General features: G+C 58.8%; 2 protein-coding genes across 3 annotated transcripts in view; one reads left to right on the top strand and one right to left on the bottom strand.

Moving 5' to 3' along the window:
• Window positions 1-850: 850 nt before the first annotated feature.
• THRA (thyroid hormone receptor alpha) lies at window positions 851-21,155 on the bottom strand. The gene is made up of 9 exons (XM_059670921.1): window positions 20,970-21,155; window positions 10,401-10,744; window positions 7,915-7,982; window positions 7,231-7,331; window positions 5,235-5,382; window positions 4,192-4,397; window positions 3,109-3,255; window positions 2,219-2,477; window positions 851-1,678 (listed from the first exon to the last, which is right to left on the bottom strand). The coding sequence occupies exons 2-9, from the start codon at window positions 10,451-10,453 to the stop codon at window positions 1,428-1,430; spliced, it is 1,233 nt and encodes a 410-aa protein (XP_059526904.1). The 5' UTR covers window positions 10,454-10,744; window positions 20,970-21,155; the 3' UTR covers window positions 851-1,427.
• Window positions 20,635-22,010, top strand: part of MED24 (mediator complex subunit 24) — a 31,655-nt gene continuing 30,279 nt past the window's right edge. Inside the window, exon 1 of one of the 2 annotated variants that reach the window (XM_059670919.1) lies at window positions 20,635-20,787. The gene's annotated coding sequence lies outside the window, so the exon portion shown is untranslated. The remainder of the gene's footprint in view (window positions 20,788-22,010) is intronic. The other variant, XM_059670916.1, reaches the window with a different exon arrangement.

The following is a 22,010-nucleotide window of genomic DNA, read 5'->3' as shown; positions in this document are numbered from 1 at the left end:
TGGCTCAAGCCAAAGTCCCTGAATTAGAGAAAAGAGGAGGGGAAATGGGTCCGGGGGGCGGAGGGGCGGGCTGGCCTAAAGAGCTTCAAAGAAAAAAGGAGGAGCACCAACCGCCCCCCCCCAGGGGCCCCAACGAAGCGCTATTAATCTAAGCATCCCATTCCTAGGTGCCTGCCCACCCGGAGTCTGGGTTCGTGCGTGCGTAGAAGCGGGAGTAGGGAGGGAGGAGGGCAGAGGTTAGGGAGAGCCCAGAAGACATATGGGAAGCAGAGTCCTAAGGGGGCGGAGGCCCTGGGAGAAGCCCCGAGTGCACACCCCCTCCTCGCCCTAGTGCAGAGCATCTGGATTGGAGCGAGTACAGCAGGATGTGAGGAGGGTGGGAGCTTGAGCCACAGTTTTTCCTGTGTGGGTGCCAAGGTGCAGAAGGAGTGGGGGGGTGGGGATGGACGGACAGGGGAGGCCCCTGGGGCTGGGCACTTGAAAGGGGAGCTGTGTGGGCAGCAGGGCAGGCTGGTGAGGGGCCAGCTGGCATCCAGCGTGAGAGGTAGATGGAACTCAGCGGGCACGAGTGGCAGAGAGCAGAGGAAGTACTGGGATGGGGGTGCCAAAGGGGCACAGGGAGGGGCAAGGCAAGGGGTGGGTGGCCAGGACCCTGTTGTGTTAACTCACAGCTCTGATCGGCAGCCCTACCTTTAGGGACCTTGTGTGGGGGGCAGTTCTCTGATTTGGGGGGAGGAGGGGTAGTTCGCAAAGTGCATGGGGGTGGTAGGGGGTCTGCCCCTCTGGCCAGCCTCAGTTAATAACTTAATATTATCTCTCTCTCTCTCTCTCTCTAGCAATCGTTCGCTCGCTCTCTTTTTCTTTTTCTGTCTAGTTTTTCTTCATTTATCTTCTCCCCTTGCCTGGTTTCCAAAGTGCAGTTAGAATGACTATAATTTTTAACCTCCGGGGAGGAGCCAAGCCAAGCCCTTCTTTGCACCCAGGCATCTGGGGAAGCAGAGAGGCCCTTAGCCTGAGGGGGAATCTAGGCCAAGGAGCTAGACGGGGGGCCTCTCTCTCCTGTGTGTGTGCAGGGGGCGAGCTGAGGGCCTGTCCCCCGACTCCACACTCCTGTCCCCTACAGTCAAGATGGCTTGTCCCCTCTCAGTTCTCCCTTCCTTCCCCTACCTTCTCGGAGGACGGGGCCCGAGGTCCCTCCCAGCCTCCCCCACTGTCCTTTCCATGGCAAGTTCATCTGTGTGCCCTGTGCCAGGGCAGGAGGCTCTGAGGAGGGACGGGGTAGTGCGGGTGTGTGTGGGAGCTGCATCTATCCGAGGACGAGAGGGAGGAGAGAAGAGGTGTGGGGGGTCTCCCTCAGCCCCCAGCTCTGCCCCTTCTCTCCAGGCTCCTCCCCACCAGCTCCGCACACCCTCTGGCCGCCTGAGGCTTTAGACTTCCTGATCCTCAAAGACCTCGAGGAAGAGTGGGGGGAAGAGTTCGGTGGGGCACTCGACTTTCATGTGGAGGAAGCGGCTGGCGTGGCAGGCCCCGATCATGCGGAGGTCAGTCACCTTCATCAGCAGCTTGGGCCAGAAGTGCGGAATGTTGTGTTTGCGGTGGTTGACGTAGTGCTCGAACGCCAGCAGGTACGCCTCCTGACTCTTCTCGATCTTGTCCACACACAGCAGGCCCGAGCGGTCTGCGGGAGAGGGGAGGCGTGAGGGTGAGAGGGTGAAGGGAGACAGAGGGGAGGGGAGGGGCAGGGAGTGGAGGAAAACACACTGTGGGCGGGTGGGGGGGGGGGCATGTGTAGGAGGAACAACTCCAAGGCGGAGGGAGGGTTGCGGAAGGGATGAGGACAGAGGGACAGAGAGGTGGGGAGAGAGGAAACTCAGCAATAGGGCAGGACTGGGGGCAGAGAGAAGGGTTGGGGGGCAGAGAGGTGGGGTGGGAATAAGGGTAGAGAAAGGATGAGGGGGCAGAGAGAGGGGATGGGGCAAAGATGGGAAAGGAGCAGAAGAGGGATCCGGAAGCAAGAGACGGGCCTGGGGAGCAGAAGAGACGGGGATGGGCGACAGAGCAGGGCACAGGGGACAGAGGATGGGCTGGGTGATGGAGGTGGCAGAGGTGAGCCTGTGGGACCCAGGGGTGGGCTTGGGGGCGGCAGAGAAGCCGGCGAAGGGAGAGAGGCGGGGGCTGAGGAAGGAGGAGGAGAACAGCCCTCCCAGCCAGCAGGTACCTGTTGACATTAGCAGCACGGCCTGCAGCAGAGCCACTTCCGTGTCGTCCAGGTTAAAGGCAGAGAGTGACTTGCCCAATTCAAAGATGGCGTCGGAGACGACGCCCAGGCCGCCATTCTTGAGCTGCTCCCGCTTGACAGCCATCTCCCCGCTCAGCGTCAGGGTGTCGCTCTCGGGGTCATAGCGGACGGCCGCCCGCAGGGACATGATCTCCATGCAGCACCCCTTCAGGAGGATGATCTGGTCTTCGCAAGGCAGCTGTGGGCGGCAGGGCCAGGGAGGACTCAGCTCGCCCTCGCCAAGAGTTTCCCTCTCGCCCCCACCGCCCCCCAGGGGAGGGGGGGTGGCCCCTGGAGCTGCGAGGCCACGCCTGGCCTCGGCCAGGAACATGGACTCTGCACAGCTCCCCCTGCGCTGGGCCCCAGACTTGCCCTATTTCATGAAACCTCACAATTACCCAATTCCATCTCCATCCCCACGGCAGATGAGGAAACAGATGCCAGGGAGTCAGGTGACATGGCCAAGGTCAGTCAGCTGGTACAGCAGCCTGTCCCCAGCTAGGGCTCTTTAAGACGAGAATGTCCGGGCGGCCTGGAGTTGGGGTGGCCACGCAGCGATGGGGGAGAGGGGCTGGGAGGGCTTGAGAGGAGCCGTGGGAACAGGGCACGTGGAGCCCACTGGTTCCTTAGGGATCAGGTAGCCCAGAGTGTGTGTGAGTGTGTGTGTGGGGGGGGAGGGGGGAGGGTGCGGGGTGTCTGTTGATCTAAAGGAACTGTTCCCTGCCCAGAGGAACTCAGATGAGCATGTGCCAGGACTGAGTGGCCTGGGGAGCAGGTCTAGGTTCTCCTCCATGTTTGTCACCATGTCTCCCCTCCCACCTGCCACTCACCTCGGAGAACATGGGCAGTTTTTTGGCAAAGTCCACCACACGGGTGATGGCCGGGGTGATGATCTTGGTAAACTCGCTGAAGGCCTCTAGGTCCACCTTGTCTCCGTCCGGCATGGAGACGATGGGTGACTGGCCAATGTCGTCCGGCTGGAGGGAAAGAGAGGGGGTCAGCCAGGGTTGCAGACCCCGTCCAACCTCTGAGGCTCCCTGCCCACCAGGGGGAGCTCCAAGGCAGCTTGGGGAAGAGGGGCCGCGGTACCTGGGACTGCTAGATCCCAGGCCCCAGGCTTCTCCTTCACCTCCGGGCAGAGAACAGACCAGAGCCAGAGCTCCAAGTCTGCTAATAATAACAATGACCATCACAGCAGCAGAAGTAATGTCATGAGAATAGAAGCTATATTTACTGAGTATTGAATATGTGGCCAGGCACTAGGCCACGTGTTTTACACGTATTATCTCATTTAATCCTCACCACAACCCTATAAAGAAGGTATTATAGTTATCTCCATTTCACAGATGAGGAAACTGAGGCACGGGGCAGCTAACTAATAAGCCCAAGGTCATGACTAGTAAGTTGTAGAACCAGGCGGTCTGATTCCTGACCGTTACAGCACACTATTCCACCCACTAGCATACCTTACCAGGAACCAGACTGCCAGTTTCCTGCCTGCTTTCACCATAGACAACCACCTGACCATTCACTTGGCACTTGGTTTTGCCAGGGCCTAACACAATGCCCGGCACCCAGCAGGTGCCCCCAAATACTGTTCCATGACCGTGTCCTCCCCCTCTCCTCCCAGTTGCTGTGAGCGAAGAAAAGAGGAGAGGTCAGCCCTGCCGGAAATCTAATGAGGAAGGAAAGACCCTGTCCTCACGTAGCTCCCAATCAGGTGGGATAGGCAGGACCCAGAGGCCAGTCATACATATACAAGTGTTCAAATCAAATCAAAACCACCAAGGTCTGGGGAGTATCAGCTTTGTGCTAGAGCAAACCAAGAGGGCTTCCTGGAGGAGGCAAGACTGAGCTAGCTCTCCTCTCCCTGGCACCTCGCTGCCACTCACCCCCACCCCCTCTCTCCTTACCAGGAATTTCCGCCTCTGCTTCCAGTGGCTGCCCTGGGCATTTGTGCTGCGGTGGGCCTCCGTGGCAACATGGATCAGATCCCACTCTTCCGGAGTGGGCTCTGGTCGCTGCTGCAGTGATCGGATCATCTCCTCCTTCCGCCGCCGCTCCCGGTTCTGCTCGATCAGCTTGCGCTTGGCCACCCGCTTCGAGTCATCTAGAACCACTGTCAACAGGAAGACACAGGCCCTTTGCATGGCACTCTCCACCACCCTCTCAGAAACTACTCTTCCCAGTGTGCAGGTTGGGGAAACTGAGGGCCAGAGAGGTTGAGCAACTTCCGATCCACTTAGTAGCTGCGTGGCACAACCGGATCATGATAATCACTGGGACACCAGCTCCACTTCGGGCTGATCCAGAGGCATAGCAGGTTCTGGTCTAAAGGGTTATGGTGACAGCAGGTACTAGAAGACCCTGCCACCCAAACCCTAGCCAGCCGTGGGCAAACTACGGCCCGCGGGCCAGATCCGGCCCGTTTGAAATGAATAAAACTAAAAAAAAAAAAAAAAAAAAAAAAAGACCGTACCCTTTTATGTAATGATGTTAACTTTGAATTTATATTAGTTCACACAAACACTCCATCCATGCTTTTGTTCCGGCCCTCCGGTCCAGTTTAAGAACCCATTGTGGCCCTCGAGTCAAGAAGTTTGCCCACCCCTGCCCTAGGCAATGAAAGACACCCTCTCTCACCCAGAAGTGGGGTGTCCTCTCTGGATGGGGTGCTCAGGACTTCGTTCTACCCAACCACTCCCTCTAAGGCCTGGAGTTGGTGAAAGGCAGGTAAGCACCAGGTTCATGTGCAGGACCCAGAGAGGAATGCTGTTTCCTGTTCCCCAGGGATGAGGGCAGCAGGATTCTGAACATTCACTTCACCATCGGCCTGACCTGCATTGTCACTCTGCCCTGTGGGCCCTGAGCATACCTTGGAAGGCAGCTGCCCTATCTGAACTCACCCCCACCCCCAGCCGCCTGGCCCGACTGCCCCCAACCCCCATCCCCTTACAGTCCATGGCCATGCCCACGGCGATGCACTTCTTAAAGCGGCACAGCTGGCACTGGTTGCGGGTGATCTTATCGATGACACAGCAGCTGTCATACTTGCAGGAGTAGGTGGGATGGAGGTTCTTCTGGATTGTGCGGCGAAAGAAGCCCTGGGCGGGAGGGAGATGGAGCGTGTTGTCATGGTGACCTTCCTGAACGGACCATGCAGCTCACCGGGGGTGGGGGGTTAGTGAGGAAACCTGACACAGCGGGCCCAGGCCCCCTGGGCTCTGTGAGGACTGGGGAGGACCTTAGGAACGCACGCCCTCAGCTCCTCCAGCTGCTTGGGGGGCAGGGGGGAGGGGATATGTGGGTAGGGGAGGGCAGAGGTGGGGATGATGACTGAAAGTATGGAGATCTGGGCCTGGGAGGGTGTGAGGTCCTGTGAAGCCTGAGTGATAGCAGCATTGGCATCCAGGAAATACCCGATTTCCGTCCTTCGGCTAAATGACCCTGACCCCAAACCACTCTCATACATGCTGCCTGTGGCCCATGCAGGTGGAGTTCATGGAAAAGGGGGGGGAGGGAGGGAGGGTGTCAAAATGTGAAAGGAAGGCGGCATTGTGTATGAATTCTAGCAGCTTGAACACAACGTTTTCCGTCCTACATATCACGATGAACGCTCACTGTGTGCCAGGCACTTCCAAGCCTTTTCTTTGGGGGCATCGCCACCTTTGACACTGGTGTCAATCCCATAGGGTAGGAGCTGTCCCTGTCTCCGTTTTGCGGACTAGAAAACGGAAGCTTGGAGAGTTTAGCAATTTGTCCAAAGTCCCTTCATTTGCTTAAATTGCCCACATGGCTAAAGGGGTGTCAGAGCCAGGGCTGGCCCTGAGGCATGGGGTACCGAGGTCTGAGCGCTCAGATTCTAGGGTGCCTTAAAATCACCCAGGGTGCTCCGGATTCCTGGGCCTCGCTCTGACCTACGTGAGACCCGCTAGGGGCGGGGCGGGCATCCCTGTCCGCTCTTGAGATGCTCTTCTGGAACTCGGGTCTGGGTCCCTGGTCTAGGTCACACTGCTGGTGTCGCTTCCAGGGACACTGCACTGGGACTCTGCATCCCTGCTGGTCCTGGTTGGGTCGACACCAAGAAAGAAAGGCACTGCGACCCTTAACGTATTTTAAAATATTTCTGTTTCTTGGAAGGTTGACATTTTCAGGGGGTGAGGATCCCAGAGAAACCATGCAGGTTGAAATGTCCAAAGTGAAATCTAATGAAGCGCTCCCTCCCCCCCGTCAAGTCTATGAACTTGTTCCCTCTGCCCAGGGAGACCCTGCCACCCTCTTCTCTCCTGGGCGCCGCCACCCCTACACTTTCCCAGCCCAGCTCTGGTTCGCACCCTTTCAATTGCAGTAGAAGCAACTGGGGGGCTTGTTCCATGGCAGATTCTGGGCTCCCCCATGAGAGGCTCTGCTTGGGTGAGGTTGGCACGAGGCCTGGGGATCTGAGGGTAACTAGGGCTGCAGGTGGTCCTTGAGCCACATTTTGAAAAGCACTGATGTTGCTTTCAACTGAGGTCTGTTTCTCCCTGGTAGGCTGTGAGCAGCTTGAGGACAGGGCATAGATTATACTCCTCACACCCGATACGCTGGATGGGTGACTGCTGGCTGACAGGTACTGAGGGCTTCTTTTGCGTCTGTTACTGTTTTAAATACTCTCTGTGGATGATCTCATTTAATTCTCCCAATAACTCTGTGAGGTAGGTCGCAATGATTATCCCCACTTTATAGATGAAGAAACCGAGGCTCAGAGAGATTAGGCATCTGACCGATGAGGGGCAGAGCAGGGATTATGAATGGACAAATGGATGAATGAATAAGAGAAATGATGATGTAATAGGTGAGTTTTAGGTGACACGTTTATAGAGCCATCTGTTGCGCTGGGTGCTGAGAGCCTTAAAAAGCGTGAGACGGGGGCTCAGGCAGTGGGGGAGGGGCAGGAGCTGGCTGGTCCATACCTTGCAGCCCTCACAAGTGATGCAGCGGTAGTGATAACCGGTTGCCTTGTCCCCACACACGACACACTGCTCGTCTTTGTCCAGGTAACTAGGGATATACCCTGGGAGGGAGGAAGGGAGGCAGGCAGGCAGGCATGGCTTGGGCCCCTAGCAGGGAGGCTCTTACACTTTCTGCATTCCCCAACTTTCCTTTCTTGGCCCATCCCCTAGCCCAGCCCCCCTGAAGGGTAGAATCCTAGGCACATCAGAGGTGATCTTGTCCATCCCCTTCCGTAAGAACATGGAGAATCCCAGAGTTCTTCTGTTTGCTCATTCAGGGCCTTTCTCTCGCTGCCCCCCCAGGGGCAAGGGGGTGCAGGAGAAGCAGCAGCAAATGTCAGCAGCTCATCTCAGGGGGAAGACAGCCCCTCAGCTCTTTAGCCCAGGCCCTGATTTGGGGGTGGGGGAGGGGTCTCAGGCAAGAGGGTTATGGGAGAAGGGAAGAGGTCCTTTCTGACCTAATCCATCTTCAAGGCTGGGGCCCACATCACCCCTCTCACCTTCAGACAAGTCCATCCCAAGCCCTCTAGGAGGCGCTCCCCATGGGACACAGGAGCTGCTGGTACATGCCAGGCTCCAGGAGAGCCCTGGTCTGGCGGGGTGGCGTTCAGGGCAGGGAGGAGGGGCACACACAGCCAGGCTCACCTGACATGCTGGTTTTCAGGGAACATTGGCCGTTCTTTCTTTTTCGCTTTCCATCTGGTGACCTGGCACTGGATGGGGGCAAAGTGGGCAGAATCACAGAGCAGTCTTTGGGCAGTCCCCCTTCTCATCCAACAGGCTTAGATACCCGCCCGCCCCCCCCCCCCCAGGCCCAACTCCCTGCCCTTCATGTCCTCATTCTACCTCCCACCCCTAGGTCAGCTGACAAAACTGAGAAGGGTCCAGCTATCTAGAAGCTTCAGAGAGAGATAAGGGGCTTGGCTGGGGCACAAGCATGTTCTAGTGCACACACACACACACACACAGCATTATAGAACCTTCAACACCCATAATCTACAATATCCACATATTTAAGCCTTCAGTGCATGAGACATGCAGAAAGAATCTTCAGGACATGCTCAGAGTTATATAACCTTTAGAACACACACACACACACACACACACACACACACACACACACGCAACACAAGCCCACTAGATATGAATCACGATGCAGCCTTCAGTATGAACCCTAGCATGGTCAATAAGCACCAGGATCTACATAACTACACAATTTTTAGGGCGTTCTCCAATGTGTTATATGACCTCTAGGGTATGCCCATGTGTTACACAACCCTCTGGACAGACACCTAATAATACTCCTCCCTTCCCTCAGTAAACATGTTGTTTGATTTCCAGGTCAGACACACGTGCTTAACCACAGTGCGGGCAAACACAGAGTGCCCAGCAACTGGAACCCAGAACCAAGAACATGAGCATATGAAAGGACTTCCAGAGTCACCCTGTCCATGGCATCCATCTCACAGAGCAGCAGACAGAGGCCCCCACTTGTGCTTGGTGACGCCAAGCACTGAAGTCAGTCGGGACAAGGACCCTGAGCCCCTCCATGCAAGGTATTAGCAACCCACAGCCACTGCACGCATGTCGCCAGCCTCTCCACATACATGTTACATAACCTCGGCACACACAGGTTACATAAGCCTTCCACATGCATGCACGGATTGTATAACCTGCCACACCCACTCTCCGTGTGGCATGTTGCAGGGCCCCTCCCCTGACGCAGCTCCCAACATACTGACACAGTGACCTTGGTCAGGGTCATAGTCAAAGACAGCTCTGTGCGCCACACTCCCTGGAGACTACCCCTGTCGGGTTACTACAGTGTTTGGAAGGTCAGATCTCCCTTCCCGCTCCAGCGGGGGAGGGTGTGGGGGAACTCTGAGCCACCTAGGGCCCCAGTTGAGCAGCCCTGGGTTTTCAGCAATTATTAGATTTATAGCCTCTGGGTGCAGTCCCAGGGACAGCCACAAGGTGGCGCATGGACATGGGGGAGGGGAGAATAACGGGTAGGGGTGCAGCTCTGGGGGACCGGGAACCCGGATTCCAGCCTTTCCCTGCTTAGGAGCAGCGTCTTCCAGATTCACGAGGTCTGGGCAGGGAAGTACAGAGGTTGCCAGTGACAGCTACGCAGTGACACGCCCAACCTTTTTCAGAACCCCCCCCCCCCCCGCCCTGGGGTGAGTCTTTGGGGAGGGGAAACTCTAGGTGCCCCACCCAACTGACAGCCCCTTCCATCTCCCCACCCCCCAGAGACCCAGTCGGGCCCCAGGGCTTTGCCTGGCCGGGCTTCTGGCCTCCTGGCTCAGAATCTGGTCTCCTAGGCAACGGCCACTCTGCTCCCCAGAACAACCCATCCCCCACCCTCTCCCTGGCCATAGACACAGGCTGTACCCAGCTCCAGGGGCACCACGCCAACTGGCACAAAGTTCTGTGCCACTCGGAGTTAACGGGAGAGGCAGAGACCCTCTGGGCTCCTCAAGGGCAATGCAGATCACAGGTAGCCATTCCCAGCAATGTGTGGGGGGCTCATGCCTCCTCCGCCGGTAAGCAAAACCTTCACAGTTGGCATCCACTCCACTTCCTGGGAGGGGCCCCATGGCAGCGCCCGCCCTTGCCCATGAACAAGGAAGAGCTTGTGGGGCTCCCAAAAGGTTCCAAATATAAGCATGGGCTAACGAGAGTTACTGGTGCATGTGCCCCGAACTGTCACGTCACGTGCACCACGGCTCGTGGACTGCACACTGGCGGCGATGGGAGCAGGCTGGCAGGGAGAGGAGGCAAATGGCGAGACTGTTTGCATTCCACATGCTCAGGTGAGGGCGGCCGGGGGGACCTGGGGGGGCGGGGGGAAGCATGTGAGCCTGCCCAGGACTGTCCAGGGAGGGGCCGTGTGCCTGCCTCGTGTAATTTCTCCTTGTCACTTCCCCACTCCAAAATGGGCATCTCTCCTCCAGGTGCCTAATTCCCGTCACATGAACATGACCTCATCTCCTGGGCAAAGGTAAGCAGCAGGTTTGCTGGCCTCGCGTCCATTCCCCTAAAGGCCCAAGCTCGGCTCGCTTTTGCCCAACCAGGTGACCATGCCTGCCAGCTAAGAGTTGGCAAGACCTAGTTGCCGGACCCATTACCTGTTCTCCTCTGGGTCTGACCCACACTCCACCTTGCTTGGCTTCTGTTCCATTCACTTTAATTCCATCCAGGATGCCCTCCAGCACGCCAAGAGACTGGGTGGGCACAGTGGCCCCCCCTGGCACGCCCACAGATTGCCCACCCCCTGCCACCCAGGCTAGGGCACAGCACCCATGGTGCCCGCCTCAGCACTTGGCCTTTCACACCATGCCCTGAGCCCCGAGGGGGGTGGGCGGTGAGATAGGCCAGGGAGTGGCAGGTGGTAGTGTTGGGGGGAAAGCTGGGTCCGTGGGGGAGTCCTGGGCTGGGGGAGTAGCTTCGGAGTCTTGTCCTGTCGAGGTCCCTGCAGAGAGAGGAGAGAAGCAGGGATAAGGTGGCGCCGTGGTGGAAAGCGGTCCTTTGGTGGCAACAGTTTGGGCTCTTTGCGCTCACAACAAGATGGCGGTGGGCATGGAGGGCAGGCACAGGGAGAGAAGCAGGAGAACCCCTCCGACGGACAGGTTTTAGCAGGCAAAACTGGAGAGTCATGTCCTAAGCCCCAGACACGGAAAGGGGTGGAGGGAAAGAATGAGATCATCCATGTACCATGTCCCAGTCCTCACATTCAATCAAGTATCTGGCCCCTAACAATGCCTAATAAATGTTCTTGTTACCACTGATCTAGCCAAGTTTTTATAAAACGCACCATACTCTGGGGCAAGAGGGGACCAGAGATGAGCAATTTTCAAGCCAGGCCTGGGGGGTGGGGGTACTTGTGAAGGAAGGATGGGGTGTGGGAATGGGGCACCTGAGTGCCTTAACGGAGAGAGATACTGAAGACCGTGGGGAGCTGACCCCCCTGCTGCTGGCCGACTTGTGACTCCAACCCGGCCTCCCAAGGACTCCAGAGCTGTGCAGGAAGGCCCCAAGTCACACTTCCCAGTCTGAGGACCAGACATCCCAGTTGGTTTAGCTGAGCTGCCACCCACCAGGTTGGCAAGAGGTAAAGGAAGGAAACTAACACGTGTTGACTTCACAGATGAGGAAACTGAGGCTCAGAAAGCTGGGCCGTCACTCGAAGTCACCAAGCTAGTGAGCAGGTGGCTCAGGGCTCGAAACCCCGAAGCCTGGCTTGAATGCTTGCCTTGTTCCAATGCCTGGGGGCCAGGGCCGTGCCAACCTGGGCCCCCCGTTTCCTCCACATGCACCTCTGACCACAGGCTCCCGACCAGAGGTTTACTGTCTGTGCACACAGGCAGGTGTGGGCATGTTTAAGGGGGACAAAGGGTGCAGTTCCCAACACACAACCTTCATCCAGTAGCTGCTGCCCCAGAGACCTCGCCCCTGGGCCCTCCGCCCCACCCCCAGGAGCTGATAAGGAGCCAGAGTAGGAGGGGAATGTGAGATAAGTCCGGCCATTGGGCAGGGCAGTGGGGCAGGGCCCCTGCACTCAGGTGAGCCCTCAGTGTAGGGACTGTGGCAGTAGGACAGAAGGGTGGCCCATTCTGCCTCGGATACCCCCACAGACCAGAACAGGGCACTGGGGGCTGGACAGGAGGCTGGGGGGGTTGTGAGCGGGGAGCCTTAGCCCGGAGAGCCGTCAAGAAAGTAGGTCAAGTTTTTCTTGGCTTGTGGAGAAATTCCTGTTATAAATTTATAATGGCGTAGCCAGCCCTGAGGGGTGGAGGTGGGGGGAGGAGTAGGAGTGGGTGGGGATGCCCAGGGACTGGGCACTGGGGCCTGCTGCTCTCGGCCAGAGCAGTGAGGGGTAAGGGGCCAGGGCAGTGGTGGGGTTGGGCTGGACAATAGAGGGCTATTTTCTGTCGCCCGTTTCCACTTCTATCCGTGCCCAACAAGGCTTCCTTGGGTCTGTCTGTCTGCATCTGAATGTCTCTCTCTCTCTGTCTGTCTCTGGGTGTCTCCCCATCTCCCCCCCAGGCTGTGCCTCGGTGCTTGGCACACCCTGGCTGCAGTGCTGCCCCCGCCTGTCTCCTGCCCACCTGGCACGCTGCCACCACTTGTTTACAGAGGCTGGAAAAATCCACTCGCCAGCAGGAGGCCCAAGTGCCCCTGGGGAGGGGAGGAGGCGGGCGCAGGAGTGGGCATGCTGAGAGAGGGGCAGCCCTGGGGAGCAGGCCCTGGGGGCAGACGAAGAGGGCCAGGGTGTGTGCAAGTGGGTGTGAGCAGCCGTGGGCTGGGCCAGGCGGAGAACACCAGCAGCAGCCACATGCCACGGGCAATTCCTGCCCCAGGCCCTAGCTCTGGAGGACCCCTCCTCCCTCATCCGGCCACTGCCAGTTGCTACAGGGCACACCTGGGGCAGTGCCAACCTAAGCCACCATGTTTATCTTCCCTTCCCCCTCCCCAGCCCAGCCTCAACTCCAAATGTGTCTGGGCACTGCCAAGGCCTTGCACGTGCCCGCTGCGGGAGGGGAAGGCTCTTTCTCTGCCTCAACTCTGCGCTGTGCTGAGCGGTGTCCGGGTGCCTGTCAGCGTGACCCAGGCTACCCTGAGCCCCTGGCAGCGGGCAGAGGAGGAAGGCCCTGTCCTCACGGCTGAAGGCGCCTTGGCCTGGCATCTAGCAAGAGGCCGGGGATTCCTTGACATCTCTCTAGGGACACACCTGGGTCTCTGAGGCGACACAGAGCACGGAAAGGGCCCAACATTCAGGGAGGCACATACCACGTGAGCCGGTGTTAGCTGTGGGCAGAGAAGGGTCAGTGGGGAAGGGGAGTGGGGCAGGGAGACCCACCCTGAAGGGCAGCCCCTCTCCCTTCCTCCTGGAGTCCTTTTTTTGTTCTTCTTCTAACCCGGAGTCCTGCTTAACTCCCCCAGCTCCTTCCTTGCGCTGAGGCTCCGGCCCACGGAGGCAGCGGGGGTGGGGCTATGGGGTTCTGAGTCCAGGCTGGACCGTCGGACAGCAAGACCCACCTGTCGGCTGGCCCGGCCACCCACTCCCTCTGTCAGATAAGAGCGGCCGGTGGCAGCGTGGGCAAGGTGCCCGTGGAGGGGAAGCGTTTCATTAAGACTGAGTGCTTCTGCAATGGGGGGCCAGAGGGGCGCCCAGTGCGGCATCCGCAGGCTCCGTGCCAGGTTCCCACTGCCAGGCTGCCCCCTCCGCAGCCCTGCGGACCCAAGGAATTTTCCTAAAGGACTCCTGGGGCGGCCAGAGGGGACCTTCTGCCTCCGGAATCTAGCCCCCAGTTCTATACACATTACTCTCCCGGGTGTCTGCGCTTGGCTCTGGCCCCACCTGTCTGGGGCCCCTAAACTTTGTCCTTAATGCTCTAAAGGAAGCCCAGCCCTCCTTGCCAACCACAGAAGGAGAGGCATACTCAGAGAGAGGGGGCCCAGAAAAGGGGAGAAAGAGGAGGAAGACTGGGGTGAAAGAGATGATGGGGGGAGAGGGGAAGAAAGATGAGGAGAACAAAGAGTGGAGCAGGGATGGGGGAGAGGGGGACGCTAATGAGGTATAGGGATAGGAAGAAAGGCGGCAATGAGATGAGGTGGGGGATGGGGCGAGAGGGAGGGGAGAGAGGGGTGAGGTAGAGAGGAGGACAGATATGGGGAGGAGAGACAAATGGAGGGGGAGACAAAGGAAGAAAGGTAACAAAGAAAGATGGGTGGGGGGGGGCGTTGATTCATGCCCTGCCTAAGTCCCACCCCATGGAGGCTGGGGGAGGGGGAGTAGAAATGGTTTCCACGGTGACAGCTGGTTCTTGGTGGCCTGGCATGTGGGCTATTAATAGTGCCGTGGGTAGGTTCACACCTCCCTCTCCCCTTCCCCTTTGCCTGCTGCTGGGGGGCGGGGAGATACTATCCCCCCCACCCCCCCCCCTCCTAATGATCTGGCATTGATGCGCTGACCCCATATCATGGGAGTCAGGAAGGGCGATGCTAAGGGGCCCAGGTGACTACTGAACCCAAACATACACATAGGCATGCACAGGCAGACACAGGCATCCGTGTGCAGACACTGCCGCCCATGCCAGCGTGGGCTCCCGTGGGCGGCCACGGGCACCAACAGTCCCTGGGAGTCTGGCGAAGGTGGAGGCTGCGGCAGCAACACAAGCCCCCCACATGGAGGGGCAGGTGCCCCTCAGGGATGGGGCCTTGTTTTCCTTTCCCAGGCCCTCCCTGTTCTACTCTCAGGTGTGGACTGAGCAGGATTGCCCCACCCAACTCAGTCCTATCCTAGTGCCAGGAAGGCGGGAAGGAAGGTGCTGTTTGGCAGGTGTGAGATAGCAGAGGAGTACACAGACACGGGCACCAGCTTGGCAGGCGGGAGGCGGGGGGGGGGGTGTGGGGGAGGCCCAGGAGGCAGCATTCCTTGGGAGGCTCCCTCTGGGCCCCCATGAGATGGGATTCTGGAACCTAAAGGCAGGGACCCTGAAGTCTGATCTCCTAGCCACTGTGGGACCCTGGAGGCTAGAGAATGGGAAATGGGGGTGGAAGGGATTGGATCAACAAAGGATCCTGTCCCCCAAAAGAATAGAACAGGAAACTCCCCCCTGTAGGTCAGAGACAGAAGGACATAAACAGCGGCCTTAGCTTGGGCCAGATGCCCAGTATTAACATCAAAGACTGTGCTCCCCCCAACATAACCTCACCCACCTGCTGCTCTACCCTCCCTCCTCCTAACCCAGCCCAGCTCCCATCAGGCATCAAGGTGGGTGCCCAGGTCTAGAGGTCACCCCCCTCCCCCATGCCCAGCTCCTCCCCTGCCAATTCATAGAACTTTGTGTCCCCTGACCCAGTTCCCCGCGGGAATGGAAGTGGAAAATGCAAATAGCCCAGAAAGCAGAGCTGGGAGCACCCCCAGCTGGGCATGGCACATTCTCCCCACCCTCCCCCCAGCAGCCAGGGGTAATTGGAGCTGGGCGCTGGGGCAGCTGAAGGCTGGAGGCATGAGTGTCACGGGGCCAAGTCGCTCACTGCAGATGGTATCATGGGCACAGAGCTCGGGGGTCCTCCCTTCCCCACTCCCCTCTTCCAAGGAGAGAGGAAGAGGCCGGAGAAAGGAATTGCCACCAAGCCCCGGGGAGCACCGCCCAGGAGGGAAGGAAATGGTGGAAGGGAAAGGCAGGGGTGTTCTTCTCCCAGGCACCCCCGGGAGGTGGAAGCTAGCCCCACCGAGGGCGGGCGGGAGGGAAAGACCGAGGGAGGGGAAAGGAGGGAGGAAGGGAAAGGGAGGGAGGCAGAGAGGGAGAGGGAGGAAGAGAGACAGAGAGGGAGGGAGAGAGGGGAAAGAGAAGGGGGGAGAGAGAGAGAGGGAAAGGGAGAGGGAGGGAAGAAATGGGGAGAGAGAGATTAAAAAGTGTGTGTGTGTGTGTGTGTCTCTCGAGCGCGGCACGCAGGCTGTGCATGCAGTTGGGTCTCAGGCACATACACGGACACGTGCAGACACACACTCACCCCGCATGCGCAGACGGCGGCTCCCGTGCTATTCCACAGATATCCAGAGCCCTCCCCAACCCACACATGCACAAAACACGCACACATGGGTGAGCGCACAACACACCCACTCACTGGTGTGTACAAAAACGCCAACAGCCACCAAATCTCGACCCGTTTCCCTTTCCCCGCCCACGAGCCCGGGGAAAAGAGAAAATGAAACAGGCAGCTGAAGCTCTTGGAGCCAAGAGCTCATCTCTTCCTTGCAAGAGGAAAAGAGGAGGAGGAGGAAGGGGGGGAGGGTTGGGGGCTTGGTCCAGCCATGCAGCACTTGGCTACTGCTGGAGGGTGTGGCTGTGCCTTCGGCCCTAATCTTGAACGCCAGTCCCCGGGGCCACAGAGTGAACGCTCCCCCCACAAGGCGAGGGAGCAATGGTGGCATTTTCTGGGCACCAGTACGTCCCATTTCGCTACCCTTGTCTACCCAGACAACGTCTGGCCCCTCCCTCTGGACCACCTCACACAAAGGTAAACAAAAGTTAGTTCCTCTTTGGCAGCCCTGCCTCGGCCTGCCAGGGAGGAGGACTGCACCACATGCCTGGAAACCGTCTGCCCTCCCCCCACACACCAGCCCCAGATGCCTCCATGGGAGACTGAGAACTGTCTCTGGTTCCGGCGGGCAAGTGGACCCCCGCCCTGGAGTGGGCCAGGCCCTGGGAGGGCAGGGGCGTCCACAGGTGTTACTCACAAAGCCAGGATGCGCCCGGCATTGAGCACAGGTGTCATCCATGCTGTATTATTCACCCTCACTCGGAGGGAGGTAGGCATCATTGTCTCGAGATGATGAAAACCCAGGCCCAAATTCAGCAACTGGTGTTTGGCAAACACCCAGTTGCCAACTCCCAGCCAGAGCTCTTCCTACTGTGGTCATGCTTGCCTCCCCCACCAACACCTAATCGGTTCCGCAAGCACTTCTGCAGCCATGAGACCTAGAGTTGGGCTTGGCGCCCCAGTGGCCCACCATAGGCCATCCGCCCCGTTATTCTTGCTGCACCTTGAAGGGGGAGAGCTGAATAAAAGGAATTGGGAGGAGAGAGAGGAGTCTGACCACCTTGACCACCGGCTTCTCAGGGAAAAGGCAAACCAGGGCAGACCCTGGATCTCAAGGCACCGTGCCTCCTGCCACACTGCTTCTGACTCAGTGCCCCCACCCTTCACACAAATGCCCCCTCCCTGCAAGGGTGGGGAATCTGGTGCCTGTCAGCCAGGCTGGGTCCTGGTTGATCAGTCAATGGCAGGTAGCTAGGTTGCTGGGTCCCCAGGAGAGAGGAAGGGTGCTGTACTCTATAAGTAAGGAGGGTTTGGGAGAGGAGCCTGCTTTCCTTGTTATTCTCCCCCTGCCCGCCCCCAACCCCCCATTCCCAGTGCTCAGACTTGTCCCAGCAGAGATGCAGTGATGCCCAAACATTCATCCATGTGCCCCTAACTGGGGAGGTGTGCCCCCAGGCTGAGATGCCAAGGGCTCCTTTTAAACAGCAGCTATAAGGTGAGGTTCAGAGCAGCTCAAGGTGAGGTTCTGAACTTGTAGAGAAAATGGTGACACAAAGGCTGAGAAGTCTAGAGATTACACGGACCCACTATGCCCACCGACTCCGCCCTCTCTCATTCCTGCTCCTGTGATGTCTAGGAGCTTCTCCAAGAAACCCAGGGGGCCCCAGGCCCACGGGCTCCCCCATTGTAAGAGCTAACACATACAGTGCTTGTTATGCACCCGGCACTTTTTAGAGCATTTCTATATGTTCTAAATCCTCTGATCCTCAAAAGCTGAATGAAGTAGGTAGTATCATCTCCAGCTTACAGATAATGCAAGGGGTAGGTTAAATCACTTGCCCAAGGTTATACAACCAGCAAGTGGCATGGCTGGGATTCAAACCCAGGCAACCTAGCTCCCAACAAGTCTGTGTTCTTAACCATTCTAGGATAGTTGCTACCTGCTGGAGGAATGAGACCTTGGTCCCTGTGACCAAGCCTCCGTCTTCCCTTCTGTCGCAACCCACGGATTCTCTCTGGTGGAGTCACTACCAGTGCTTCCTCGCCCAAACAGGCCACAGCTAGAGGAGAGCAAAGCAGAAAGGCCTGGTGTCCCCCATTCAGATTCACTCTCTGGAAGAGTGGCCCCTTCTGCTGCCCTGTTCTGGAGGCTGCACCTCACTCAGCCCTGCACAGAGTCTGGGCAGCTGTACCCTCAGAAACACACGCTGAGGCCGGGCAGCGAGGACACAGCTGTTGGGCATCTCTGAGGTGGGTCTCAGCTGCCAGGGGTGTGGAGCAAGGCCCCTGGAGGTCCTGCCAACTCTGGGCACTGCCCATGGGGGTGAGTCTCTTCCAGTGGGGGAGTGTGGTGAGGGGCTCCTCACCGGCTGGGTTGGAGCTAGCCTGCTGTGGCATGCATACCCGGGCTTCCACCCATCTGGTGTCTCCTGGCTGAGCCTGCCAGCCTGAGAGGTCAGCATGGACAGTAGGTCATCTCCTTCCCTATCCCCCATTCCCAGCCCTCAAAATGTGCTGGCCTGCAGCTGTAGCACTGAGGAAGTACAGGATGTCCTGAGCAGCCGCTGAGCCCCCTGCCCCACCCCTCCCCACCCCTCCCCACCCCAACCTTCCCATGACCCCAGAGGCAGGGCCGGCGGGGACTGAGGGGCGGGGTTTGAGTACTAACAGCCGGAAAACTATGAAGAACCTCAATGCCAGTTCCCAGCTCTGAGGAAGGAGGTTGTGGCAAAAGCAGACGAGAACAGGGGTAGACGGGGCTAGTGACAGGGTGAGAGTTACAGTCTGGCAGACACACAAGGAAAGGGAATCAGACACAGCAAGACAGAGCAACGGAGAGATGGCGTTAGAGAGAAATTCCAAGTCAAAAATACACATCACTCACCCAGACACTCACCAGCATACAGCCGAAGGAAGGCTTCCAAGTTTAGAGAGGAGGGCAGAGGTGGAAAAAGGGGCCAGACTCAGGGCCAGAGGCAGGAACTCGGCTGGGGGAGAGTGAACTGCCCCAGGAAAGGCTCAGACAAAAGATCCCAGCAGGGGCAGCGAGATACCCCCCCTCCTTTGCTTTTAGGGTGGGGAGACAGATTCTAGAACCTCCTTCCCCCAGCAGCCAGGACAACCCCAGCTGCTGGAAGTCACTGGACACTGCTTCAGGCCCATGACTTGGCTCTCTGGGACCCCCCTGTCCCTACTCTATTTGCTCTAGTTTCTCTGTCCCTCGAAAAAAAAAAAAGCTAAGCCTTGAGGAAGAAAATAGAAGGAAGCTTAAGGGAAAGAGTCCATGACTATGTGTGCATCTGGGGATGAGCCTGACAACACAATTGCAGTGCATTTGCTTCTGGGGGTGTCTAGGCGCAACGGTTGGTGTGGGCCTGAGCCTTGTGAATGCCTTCTGCACCTGAGTCCCTGGGGCTGTGTGCACATGCGTGCACCTGTGACTGGAGTTCCCACAGTCAATCAATTAACAAGTATTTACAGAACACTTCCTGTGCTGGGCTCTGGGCGGGACCCGAGCTCTGGGAGTCATCCTGCCAGGGCTCAGGCTCACTATCTAGGACGGTGGGCTGACAAGCGATAGAGACCTAGAACGTTATCACGAATGCATTCCTTGCACCATGAGGCAGAAAAGTCCTTTCACGCAAACAAATTTAATTTTGTTGGGAGCAGGGGTTTTGTTGTCAACAGAACCTCAGCGATCCACAGTAGGAGTCCAAGAAAATACTTGTTGCTACATTGTGTATCCATGTGTTGATGTGTAACCACGTTTGGCGTTTGACTGAGTGACAGCGACTGTTACGGCAGGCGATAATGCCTGTGTGGCTGGGCTCATGCGAGCACGTGTGTGCCTGTGAGTGGCAGGGTCTTTTGTAACGTGTGGCTGCGTGCAATTGCCCTGTGTTCATGCATGCGTGCGACAGAGACTTTTTTTATGTGGGTGACAGAGACGCCTCCTTGCCCCTGTGTGTGACAGCATCTCCGTGTGACCCTGTGCGTGAGTACGTGCATGGGTCCGTCTCCCGTGGGTGTGTCCCACCCCTCTGAGCTCCCCAGGGCAGCAGACGCCGGCCTTTTCCCTTGTCCCCATGTGGGTGTGTCCAGCAGCTCCTGTCCTTGAGTCTGCCTGGGTGTCCCTGGGCGTGCATGTGGCTGTCTGTGTGGGCATATCTCAGCGTCTGCATGTCACATTTGCTCCCCCCTCGCCTTGGACAACAGCCCTGTTCATTCCGCCCCCCTCCTAGGGCCAGAGCCATCATTGTGAGGTGGGTTCCCATCCCACTGGCTTTCCTCCTGGGACCTCCACCCTGGAAATGGTGGCTCCCTCCATTGCCTCCAGCCCCAGGCCTTTCTTTCACACCGGACAAGGGAGGGCCCCAGGCAGAGAAGGGGCACCGGAGGAGACACGTTGCAAGGGGAAGGGAAAAAAGGGGGGGGCACGCACAACACAGGTCCATTCCTCCCTCTTTTCTCCAACCACCCTGGCTTGCAATTCCCCTAATCATCTTGGGACCCTCAAATACACTCCCCCACCCCCAGCCACGTTTTTTGCAATTAGGAGTGTTGCACCCGGAGAGCCATGCTCAACCGGGGAGGCGGGTGAAGTGGGGGGCGGGGGGGGGGGACTTCCCTCTCCCTCTCCCGGGCCCGTGCAAGCTCACCAACCCACCCCACTATTACTAGCCTCCGCAACCAGAGGCAGCTTTGCAAAGGCCACTCGGCCTCCGAGGCTAGGGGTGGGGGCCGAGGGGGGGGCAGGCCTCCGGCGCACCGTAAACAAACCGCGGCGCGGCGGGCGGGGGCGCTCGGGCGGCCGGCAGCGGGGCCGGGGCCGGGCCCGGGAATGCGCAGCAGACGGGCCGGACAGAGGCCAGGCGGGCCCTCGAGGGGGAGGCCTGGACGCCATCTCCGCTGGCAAATCCCGGGGCCCACCGACCTCCTAGCAGCACCTCCCTCCCCAAGGGCGTAAGTTGCAAGCTCCCGGGCTGTGACAGGGTCACCGGGGCGTCGGGGCAGGCGGAGGCTGGCGGCGGGAACCCCCCGGGCGCCCCCAGATCGCCGGGGAGCTGGCCACAGAGCCCCGCGGCTTTGCATAATCAATCGCGAGGTATTTGCATATTAATGCCCCCTCGCTCCCTCCTCCTTACCTCGGCGTGGCGCGCTGGACCGGGCTGGGCAGCGACGCGGGGTCTCAGCGCCCCGTGCGGGGGGCGTCCATCGGGGGCCGGTAGGGCCCGGGCCGCCCGCCTCCTGCGCCCGGGTGTTGAGTGCGAGTGAGCGCGGGGGGGCGGGGGGCGAGTGTGGCGGCCCCGCGGCTCCTCCGGCAGAGGCGGCGGCCGCTCTTGGCTCCTCCCTTCCCCGCCCCGCTCCGGCTGGGGCTCTCGCTCGCGCGCCGGGCCGGCTCGCGGCTGCTCCCTGCAGGCCGCCTCGCCGCCGCCGGCCCGCGCCCCCCGCTCCCTGCCGCGCCCCGGGCCCCGGGCCAGCCAGCCGCCCGGCCGCCCCTCTCCCGCCCCCGCCCCCCCGCCACCCCCGTCCCGCTCGGACTCGCCCTCCCCACTCCACGGCCGGAGCGGTACTTGGTGACATATTTCGAAAAAGATGTCGTTTAAAGAATAGCCTTTGCTCGTTGAAAGAATGGGATAGAGAAGGGAGTATCGACGAGCCTGCCCCTTACAAGAAGGGAGAGAGATTAAATGCCAAACCCTGGCGGGGTTAGAGTTTGCTTCTGGGTTCGGGTCCTCTGCCGGCAACTCACGGTGTGACCTTGAGCAGTCACCCCCGCTCTGGGGAGCTGGGGGGGCGGGGGGGGGCGCGAGCTTCCTCGACCTGAAAAGGCGAGGGTCGGGCAGGGGAACCCTGAGGTCCTTTTCACGCCAATCATCCTGCTTTTAATCCTTCTGGAGGTGTATTTGCCGTTACCTCCCTTCCTCTCCAATTTCTAAGATCCATTGCCTCTCCTTTCAAATGTCGCCCTCTTCCTATATGTACGGGCATTCTTCTCACGGTCACCAGCCATTTCCTCCACCATCTGGCCCCCTAGCTGAGCTGAGGAGGGGGCAAGACTTGCCCTACCCCCTCCACTCTCAGCTTCACAGAGGTGGTATTTCCTCCCTCATTTGCCCCCACCAAAACCCCGATGGTACAGGGGCCAGTCTCAGGAGGCGGGCAGGTTGCATAAAAATGGATTT

This window comes from Myotis daubentonii, chromosome 16 (genome assembly GCF_963259705.1).
Source record: "Myotis daubentonii chromosome 16, mMyoDau2.1, whole genome shotgun sequence".
In the NCBI taxonomy this organism is placed as follows: Eukaryota; Metazoa; Chordata; class Mammalia; order Chiroptera; family Vespertilionidae; genus Myotis; species Myotis daubentonii.
This window is presented reverse-complemented; position numbering and strand designations above follow the sequence as displayed.

What these genes read in the sequence shown, in the direction of transcription:
- THRA (XM_059670921.1), bottom strand. Translation starts at nt 10,453, where the DNA reads ATGGAACAGAAGCCAAGCAAGGTGGAGTGTGGGTCAGACCCAGAGGAG. An exon ending in TCAGACCCAGAGGAGAACAG is followed by an intron (nt 7,983 to 10,400) that starts GTAATGGGTCCG and finishes GCCCCCATCCAG; the next exon opens with TGCCAGGTCACCAGATGGAA. An exon ending in CCTGAAAACCAGCATGTCAG is followed by an intron (nt 7,332 to 7,914) that starts GTGAGCCTGGCT and finishes CCTCCCTCCCAG; the next exon opens with GGTATATCCCTAGTTACCTG.